A 10,000-nucleotide genomic window follows, 5' to 3' on the forward strand; every position below is an offset into this window, starting at 1 on the left:
CTTAATATCCTAATGATTTTTGGCATAAAAGAGAAATGTATAATTGTGACCCATACAATGTATTGTTGGCTATTGCTACAAATATCCCCCAGCGACTTAACACTGCTTCTGTGCTGCAGGGACACATATTTTCTTCCAGTAATGCAAATTAAAATGTTTAATAATGCTCTTTAAAAATGTTAAATGGGTTTTTAATTTTCAGTGTTCTCCAAACGTTAGCGAAAAATGTTATCCGACTTGTTTCAGAACGTTCAGAGAACATTCGAAAGTAAAATAACATACAACGCAAGTAACGATGTTTGCAAAATGATAAAATGGAATGTTCGCTTAACGTTCGTATAACCAACCGTTTTTAAAACGTTAAAAAAAACTGGACATTTTCAACATTCCGAAATAGTTTTTTCTTACTGGAAAAGTTAGCAAAACATTCTTAAAACATTTATGTTAGCTAACATGTTCTTTAGATGTCACTTTATTTAAATACTCGAGACTAATAGCGTTTTAACGGAAGAATGTGTTTTAGAACAGCCTTTTGAATGCTACATTTTCAGTAATTATAAAGTTGTTCAATTTATGAAGCTTGTTTAAAAATAAAGGTAATTGCTACTTTTTTAAAATCTTCTCTCGCAATTCTGACTTTTTTTTGGTAATTCTTAAAATTTTCGAGATATCAAGTCAGAATTGCTAGATACTGTATATATTCGCAATTGTGAGATTAAAAATCGTAATTACCTTTTTCATTTATTTATTCAGCTGTGGAAACAAAACAAAAAAACGTCAGAATTGCATTATATTTTGCAATCTTAGGACAAAAATGCCATTTTTCGTTTTCTTTTTACTATCCAGCTTATATATTTTTTTGCAACGCATTTTTATGTGTTAAAAATAGTGCCGTCAAAAGTTTTTGTTTACATAATATACATATTATGCATTTATAAATACAAACACATGCATGTATATATTTAAGAAAGATGTTGTTTATATATTAAATATATTTATGTGTGTAAAATATAAGAATATAAATGTATATACATACAAAATATATACATGCATGTGAGTGTATTTATATATACATAATAAATATACACAGTACACACACATATATTATGTAAACAAACACTTATTTTGGACACGATTAATCGTTTGACAGCACTAGTTAAAAATCTAGACTTAATATTGGTTATGTTAGCAGTCCGTAAAACAAAAGTTTTCAATAAATGATATACAGAAAGTTAGCAAAGAATGTTCCCCATGAAACACTTTCATTATCATCACTGTAGCTGTTTATACATGTATCTGTTGTTCAAGTGCATGCTCTGAAACCCCCTTCTGTATTAGATTAATAAACGCAATAGTTAGAGCATAATTTCAGACGGTTGTGTGAATGTTGTACAAACGTTGTCTAAATGTTAGTATGAAGTTTCCAGAGCTTGGCGTGTTTCTGTTGGAGCCTGGCAGTCTCTGCGCCTCGTCTGGAGCGTCTTCTCTTCGTCAGATGCTGCCGGCGAGCAGCGGAGACGTCTCCGAGGGCCGGGAGTGGTGCGAATCGTACAGGTGTTCGCTCTGGAGCTGCACCTCCGCTCGCAGGTTGATCTTCTGCAGACAGAAACACACACGAGTGTGAGACGCGCAGAGCTGGGTCACTGACTGCATGTGATCTGGATTACGCGATCGGATTCCAAAAATTAAGTACTTGTAATTAGATTAAATTACATTTTAACTCTCTCCCCGCCAGCATTTTTGAAAAAAGTTGCCAGCCACCGCTTTTGCTGATTTTTACTAATATTTCATGGCCCCCAGAATATTTTGTTGCATGAATATCTGAACATGCAATACATCAAAGTAATGATCAGACCCTCTACTTTCAAACAAAAAGAATCAGTTTTATTATTGCCTTTTTATCAACGCTTGAGTGTAGGTAGGTTTCATAAAAAAGCAACATTTTGAGCAAAATCGCATTTTTATCAAATACTACACCTGGATCTTATTCAGTAATATTATCAAAACAAAGATGCAGTAGATGGCTTCCACCAGCACTCCCAAAGCTTTACCACTTTCTGGATCCACATTTCACTCTGTAAATCAGGCAGTTTTCATTTATATGCTGTTAGTGTTGATGACTGCACTATTTTTAATATGCACATGCATACATAAGAGATCGCTCGTTTCTGAGACTTTCTGGGGCCTGTTCCATAAAACAAGTTTACCAAACAAGCCTGGCTTATTTGTGTAAACTTGTTTTATGGAACAGGCCCCAGGTTTATTTCAGTTAGTCTGACTTATTGTCAGCTGATTTGGTTCTAAATAAGTCGGGCTAACTGAAATAAGCCTGGCTTATTTGTGTAAACTTGTTTTATGGAACAGGCCCCAGGTTTATTTCAGTTAGTCTGACTTATTGTCAGCTGATTTGGTTCTAAATAAGTCGGGCTAACTGAAATAAGCCTGGCTTATTTGTGTAAACTTGTTTTATGGAACAGGCCCCAGGTTTGTTTCAGTTAGTCTGACTTATTGTCAGCTGATTTGGTTCTAAATAAGTCGGGCTAACTGAAATAAGCCTGGCTTATTTGTGTAAACTTGTTTTATGGAACAGGCCCCAGGTCTGTGTTTTTTATCGGCACTTTCTAGACTCATTCAGGAGATGTGTAATAGCGCCCCCTAGCGTATAACAGAGGAAACACGGAAACTTTCGTGTTTGGCGGGGAGAGAGTTAAAATACTCGTAATCAGACTACAGTTACTTTTTTATGGATTACACCATTACATATAATTGCACACAAATGCAATGAATCATCCATAATTTATAGATTCTCCCTAATTCGTCTTTTTCATCTTTTAAATGTTCCTTTCTAAAATAGCCTACAGTTTATATACACTCAGAAAGTCTCCAGTTTTGTGGACATTCACTCAGAGATCAGACATTAAGTCAGGTTTACACAGCATTTGAGCACTGGATTTACAAAAATCATTTCAGGTTTACGAAGTGTTTCAACATCGCATCAACTACTGATGAGCACATTCATTTTTATTTGCATTATCACTCTGTAGCTTATTTAACTATGTGTTTCTATGTCTTTGGAAGGCTTTTGTCTTTCAGACACATTAAAATGCACAAACTCACAAACTTTTTTTCTCATCTGATCCTCTTTCACCTAATATATTTACTTGAAATACTCGTGAGATTTTAAAATTAATATTTTAATTATTAAGCATCACATTTACATGTTCACTGGTTCTCCGACGTTGGTTATGGTCACATGACATGCAGGTAAACAAATAAAATATTTCATTTTCTTTACGGTTTTTAATTTTTTTTTATTGATTTTAATGTCACATTTTTATGATTTATGTAATTATTCGCTTTTCATTAAACTCGCAAACCCCCTGCAGTTCCTTCACAAACATTCACGCAATGTAATGTTTAATAACAGTAAATGGAATATATTTTTTCACTCTTTGTATTTTTATATCAATTATGGTACAAGATCATCCTATTTAAGTCAGTGTGAAAACGAGACAGCTCAAAAGTAATCCAAAAGTAGTGTGTAATGTAATGGATTACGTTACTGACTACAATTTTTATCATGTAATCGGTAACGGATTACAATTTGTAAGTAATCTACCCAGACACGCTCGACAGGTTTCTACCATTCGATGTGAGACGCTTTACCTTGAAGTCTCGTATGTAGGTGAGGAAGAAGCTGATGAAGGACAAAGCGAGAGACCATTCGGAGATGGTGCTGACGATGTGCGGCGTGAAACCCTGAAGAAGAAAAAACAGCGCAATCAGAGACTCACTCGACACGCAATCCTTGCAGTGAAATAACACACTCACCGGTTCTCCAGGCGTCCAGTGCAGCTTCTGGTTGACCTCGGTTCCTGACAGAGTGCTGTACATGATGACCGACGACACGAACACTGAGCGAATCAAGGAAGCAACCAACAACGCTCAACGCTAAAGCCTGTTTACAGGGATAGTTCACCTAAAAATGAAAATTCTGTCATTAATTACTCACCCTCGTGTCGTTCCAAACCCGTAAGACCGTTTTTGGGTGAACTATCATTTTAAAGGATACTGCTGATGATGCTGCCGAAGGTCCAGACGCAGACGCTCAGCCGCGTCCAGAACATGGTTTTGCTGTGGATGTGTGGCTGCATGCGGTGCGACAGCAGCGTCTGGACCAGGATGTACAGAGCGCCCACGCCGAACGTCAGCATGGCGCCCACCAGATGCATCGCGAACAGAGTGGTTTTCTGGGAAAGACACGGCACACACTTAATGTTCGGAGTGAAGATTCGGTGCAATAAACTTTTAAATTGGAATGAATGGCTGTAAATCGGTCTGTTTAGACCGACCGACAAAAATATTCGCATGCGACAATGCAACTTTTTTGCACACTGGTGAAGCGAAAAATCAAATGCAAATGACTTTTTATGCAAATCCAGTGCAAAAAACATTTTATTCACATGCCAACAATGCAAATATTGTTTGTGCCTTGGTCTGAACAGACAAATCGAATGAAAAAATTAGACTAAACTTTCATTTTACTGTCTTTACATTTATTTTGAAAGATGAAGCTGGTGATTTTGGTAAGAGGCGTTACATTTCCGACGAGTGCTTGTGGTGTTCAGCCAATCACAGTGCACTGGGTCAGCTGGCCAATCAGAGCAGACTGCGCTTGTCGGAAGGCGGGACTTTGTAGAAAACGAAGCGTTTGAGAGAGGTGGGGCATAGAGGACCTACAATAATGTACAGTATTTGAAAAATAATGTGTTTTTTGATCATTAAAGCATGTCAACATATTCTGTTACACCAAATAATGATCTTTAAAATAGCATCATATGACCCCTTTAATAATGTTCTCAACACATTAGCACAAAAACACCATTTATACACTTTCTTCATACGTTACTTTCCAACGTTCATCAACAGCGTTTCCGGAACGTTGTGGGAACGTTAGCCAAACGTTCTGATATGTTTGCTAGCCTGAAAATCGCGTTACCACGGTATTTGCATAGTAAGGATATTTTATCTTATAATTTTATAAAGTATTTGGAGAGATTTTAAGAATAAAAGCGGCATTCAGTCAAATAAAGCAGCAACAGATTTCTTTAGTTTCACTTTCTGTTCCAAACAAAGAAAATGTGATTTTAAAGCGCAGGTTATGAGGTAATATTGCTCTCGTCTTTGCTCCTGTCAAATCTGCATGCGATGATAAAGTCAGATTTAAAAATAACATGTTTTTAAGTCAGTGAGGAAAAGCTTAACGCTACCTGTCAATCAAACAGACGATCGTCCCTCAGTCTAAACAGGCATTTTAACGCTTTCATTCTTTAATGTTTGTATATCTCCTCAAATTCCGGATTTAGTTCATTTTAAGTGCTGTTTATCTTCAGGGTCTCGCGCATCAACTCTCGCCGCTCATTTCCGCCCAAACTCACGAGACCCGCGGGAAAAACCCGGATGTGGAGCTGCTCGGCGGGTCGCCAGCGCGGGAAAAAATCCCCCTCGGCGCCATTACGCCCACAGAGACATTTTGATTTATTTAAATATTCGGTTTTATTTTATTTTTTATTGTTTGACAATTTAAAAGAGAATATAGGAAAATATAACTTAATTTGTCATTTCACGTACATAAACAAAAACCTGGCTCTGTCTTTTCTTTATTCAAAATTGATCTACGAGTTTAATTTCATAGTGAATGTTCAGTTTAATAAATATTTGAGAAATTGTTTTATCTATAACGAGTGATTGTCAATGTAAAACGAGCAAAAAACAGCACAACAACAAAGCCAAATATACAATATTCATATATATTGTAATGATACTGTAAAGATCCTATTACATTCAGCTGTATTTGTGTAAGTTTGTCGCTTATTTGTACAATACATGTTCAATACGCTTTGGGAAAGTTACTTTTTGCTTTAGTACTTAAAAACAAAAACAAACAAAAAAACACCAGTTATCATAAATATAGCAATCTTTATTTTACAGGTGCTTTTATTCAAAAAATCAGAGCCATGTTACAATCAAACCAAGAGTTTTTACATCACTGAAAATATTGACTGAGTGCGTATGTCATGACAGAAAAAACAAACAAACAAGGATATAATGGGACGTTTCCATCCGCGAGATTTAATGAGCGCGTAAATCTGCCGTCTCTTGCTAAAGTGAAAGGATTTGGCAACAAGCGACGTCTAACGAAACGAATCAAAGCTTATGATTAAGTGTGAACAGACAAACGTACGAATACGATACGGATCCAAGATATGGAAGAACCGCAGACGATGAAGCGGTAAAACAGAGATTCGTAAAGTGGAAATCAACTATTAGAGCTCCTCGCCGAAGTTTAATCTGCGAATAAAAGATCGTTAATAACATAAATTGCACAAACTACTCAAAAGTCGTTTCAACTTGTTTTCTGGGTGAAAATTATATTTAGAAGCGTATTTTAGGACTACTATTATTTCTACGACGAATTCTTAATCACAAAAAAATTGTAAATATTATTTAAATTGTACAATTTTAAGCACATAATAGCAGTATTTTTGTATTTATACTGATTGTAACATTACAAAAAATACTGTATTATTGTATTTAAATTGTTGTTAAAATAATGTGCTTAAAAATGGATGTTATTGTCCTTCTAAATATATATCCTTTTAATTTTAATGCGAAACATGACATTGTGAGATTGACCCAGCAGGCACAGCGTGAGACACGACAATCTAAACGAATGAAAACGCAACACAAACCAGCTAAAGACTGTGATTTCATTCAGGGACGAACCAATAAATGAAGTGCTTTCCATCTAAAACCAAACAAAACATCCTTCAGAGAAACTGTAAACCAGCTGACGATGAAACGGAGTGACGAGGGGAAAAATACGGCTGGATTAGTTCACAAAAGATGGAGCTAAACACAAAATACAGACGCACGTAAACAAGTAATAGGAAATCATTATTAGCAGCCACAAAATCACCATTGAGCTGACTTCACTCGTTTAATCCAATTTTTAACACGTGAGAACAAGTCGTTAAAACAATAATACAGACCCCGACGGCCCCAATACATCATGGGTAATTCAGAGCGAGAAACATTTCCAATCTCATTAAAATAATGACCTAAAGAAAAGTGACCTTTCGGAAGTTCGCTCACTCGTTAGTTCATTCATTAGTTTGTTCATTTATTCGTTTGTTGGAGAAGAAAAACTGCGTTAAAGGAACAGTTCAGCCAAAAATAAGTTTGTTTCTTCATCAGGTTTGGAGAAATGTAGCACTGCATCAGTGTCTCAGCAATGGATGCTCTGCAGTGAATGGGTGCCGTCAGAATGAGAGTCCAAACAGCTGATAAAAACATCACAATAATCCACAGCACTCCAGTCCATCAGTTAACATCTGGAGAAGACAAAAGAAAGATCTGTGCAGACATTTTATAGGGTTATTATGGATTTTGGCAGCTTTTGTCTTCTCAAGATTAATCAGAGTATTTATTGGATTACAAGATTACATACTCTCATTCTGACGGCACCCATTCACTGCACTACATTTCTCCAAACCTGATGAAGAATTTAAGCACATTTTAATGTCTTCCTGAATTCTTCCTTCAGTCTAAGCGCAGAATGGTGTAAATCAGGATGCATTGGCTCTGGTTTAGTACGAGGCTGAAAGTGCAGGAAGATGAAACCATATGTCAGGGGTCACTCGACGGCCTCCGCTGTGCTCTGTGGCTTGATCTTGAAGACGCAGATGTGCAGGTGAGACGAGATCTCGTTGCAGACGCTCACGCAGTAGCGCACCAGATCGAACAGGGACAGAATCTGGTCAAAACAAACAGCAGAATCCGGGTCAAAACAAACGGCAAACGACGGAATCCGGGTCAAAACTAACGGCAAACGACGGAATCCGGGTCAAAACAAACGGCAAACGACGGAATCCGGGTCAAAACAAACGGCAAACGACGGAATCCGGGTCAAAGCAAACGGCAAACGACGGAATCCGGGTCAAAACAAACGGCAAACGACGGAATCCGGGTCAAAACTAACGGCAAACGACGGAATCCGGGTCAAAACTAACGGCAAACGACAGCTATGAGCTGTAATATGTGACTTCAGCGTGAATCTGAGGTGACGTGATCTCACCAGAGAAATCCATAACACCAGATACTCGTCGATGAAGCTGTTGAAATACTGATCGAGAAACAGCAGGCCGGGACCCAGAAACGCGGCGTCGTGAAGATGCATCTCACTCTTCGTCATGTGAGCCACCTGACGAGACAAACAGCGGCTCAGACACACGTCAGAAACGAAGGCCGTATCGGCGAGCGTCTTTACTCACCACTAGTTTATTGGTGATTTTGGCCGAAACGAAGCCGAAGGCCAGAATATAGAGACAGGGGTGTTTCTGGAACAGCTGCACGGTTGATTTCTTGTAAATCATCATAGCGAGGACGATAACAGAGCCGATGTGCAGAATGGGCGATAACACGCTCGTACCCTGAAACACACATGCATTTATAGTTGAGAGACATAGAGACAATATATAACATAATAACGTATATGTCTATAATATGCTGGAGTTGGCGTACGTACCGCTATAGTGGATCCGTTTTTGCCCACGCCGCCCGTAAATATGACCCTGAAGTAATTGGTACACGAGAAAACCAGCGCAATAAATGTGCAAAGTGCTGGAATTATTTTCATTTGGATGTTTATTACGGGAATCTGTCGAATGTGAGAGAGCGAGAAACAGTTACATTCAAACACATATATATGTAATCACATACATTTTTATGACTATTATCATTGATATAATACATTTTTATAGTTTTAATACATCTTAATATTTTAAAGATTTTTATTGTTTTTAATGTATCATTTACATTGTGTTATTAATATATTATACTATAGTAATAATGTATACACACATATATATTATTTTGAAAATTCAGCTTTGATCACAGGAATAAATTACAATTTAAAATATATTCAAATAGAAAGCGGTTATTTTAAATATTAAAAATATTTCACAATATTACTGCTTTTGCTGTATTCTGGATAAAAGAAATGCAGGCTTGGTAATGTACGTTATAATTTACATTATGTAATTTATTATTATTATTATATTTCTTTACAATATTAAATGAATGTGTATATATAGAATTTATGTACATATTATATGTAATTTATTGTTTATATATATATATATATATATATATTCATTTAGAATGTATTCATTAATAAGTAAAATGTATATACTTTTTAATGTGTAATTTACATGAAGCAATGCATTAACAATAATAATATTACTGTTAAATTTATATATATAGAACTTATTTATAATTAAGTAACTTTATAATATAAATTGTGTATATATATATATATAGAATTTATGTATATTAATTATTAATCACACAATAATATTATGCATAATTGACAATATATAATGTTTCATTAATATATTATTTTACAATATTATATAGAATTTATGTATATCATTATATTTACATTATGCAATGTATTAATATATTTTTATAATACTAAATATATATAGAATTTATGTACATACGTTATATGTAATTTAAATTATTATACTTAATTATTTAATAATAATAAAATATTGAATTTATTTAATTAGATCTATTGTTTAAATGACAAATTACACATTATTCAAATTAAACTACAAAGCATTACATTATAATAAAGCATTATTAAAAATGCAAACATATATTTTATAATATGTATATAAATTATGCAGTATTATATAAACAAAAAAATATTTGATAAATTATCTATTTATATCGTAAGCATAATTACTTTTAAATACACATTGTTTACAAGACAAATGCATGAAAATAATGTTAAAATCTTATAACATTTGTTATCAGCTAATAACAGGCGTGTGATGAAGTGAAGAGAAGCGCTGAATGTTTGAGGCTGAAGCAGTTAATAATCACAGATGTGTGAGAGAGAGCTGGATTACCGGAGACTGCCAGAGAGCCGATC

General features: G+C 35.3%; 2 protein-coding genes across 2 annotated transcripts in view; both read right to left on the minus strand.

Annotated features, from left to right (window-relative positions):
* Positions 1 to 1,298: 1,298 nt before the first annotated feature.
* Positions 1,299 to 4,401, minus strand: LOC107572549 (DNA damage-regulated autophagy modulator protein 2-like). Its single transcript, XM_016258969.1, has 4 exons — positions 4,073 to 4,401; positions 3,832 to 3,914; positions 3,667 to 3,759; positions 1,299 to 1,596 (listed from the first exon to the last, which is right to left on the minus strand). The coding sequence occupies exons 1-4, from the start codon at positions 4,368 to 4,370 to the stop codon at positions 1,492 to 1,494; spliced, it is 579 nt and encodes a 192-aa protein (XP_016114455.1). The 5' UTR covers positions 4,371 to 4,401; the 3' UTR covers positions 1,299 to 1,491.
* Positions 4,402 to 7,362: 2,961 nt separating this feature from the next.
* Positions 7,363 to 10,000, minus strand: part of cept1b (choline/ethanolamine phosphotransferase 1b) — a 9,348-nt gene continuing 6,710 nt past the window's right edge. Inside the window, exons 7-10 of the mRNA XM_016258976.1 lie at positions 8,588 to 8,719; positions 8,334 to 8,492; positions 8,138 to 8,263; positions 7,363 to 7,816 (exon numbers count right to left, since the gene is read on the minus strand). Coding sequence (XP_016114462.1) covers positions 7,697 to 7,816; positions 8,138 to 8,263; positions 8,334 to 8,492; positions 8,588 to 8,719 — 537 coding nt within the window. The 3' untranslated portion in view covers positions 7,363 to 7,696. The remainder of the gene's footprint in view (positions 7,817 to 8,137; positions 8,264 to 8,333; positions 8,493 to 8,587; positions 8,720 to 10,000) is intronic.

Source organism: Sinocyclocheilus grahami, unplaced genomic scaffold, assembly GCF_001515645.1.
Source record: "Sinocyclocheilus grahami isolate Dianchi unplaced genomic scaffold, SAMN03320097.WGS_v1.1 scaffold1772.1, whole genome shotgun sequence".
In the NCBI taxonomy this organism is placed as follows: Eukaryota; Metazoa; Chordata; class Actinopteri; order Cypriniformes; family Cyprinidae; genus Sinocyclocheilus; species Sinocyclocheilus grahami.

Excerpts from the sequence above, each read along its gene's own strand:
- LOC107572549 (XM_016258969.1), bottom strand. The coding sequence starts at position 4,370 with ATGCGAATATTTTTGTCGGTCGGTCTAAACAGACCGATTTACAGCCAT. Across the intron at positions 3,760-3,831 it reads ACTGGACGCCTGGAGAACCG|GGTTTCACGCCGCACATCGT; the intron begins GTGAGTGTGTTA and ends TTTCTTCTTCAG. Across the intron at positions 1,597-3,666 it reads CCTACATACGAGACTTCAAG|AAGATCAACCTGCGAGCGGA; the intron begins GTAAAGCGTCTC and ends TTCTGTCTGCAG.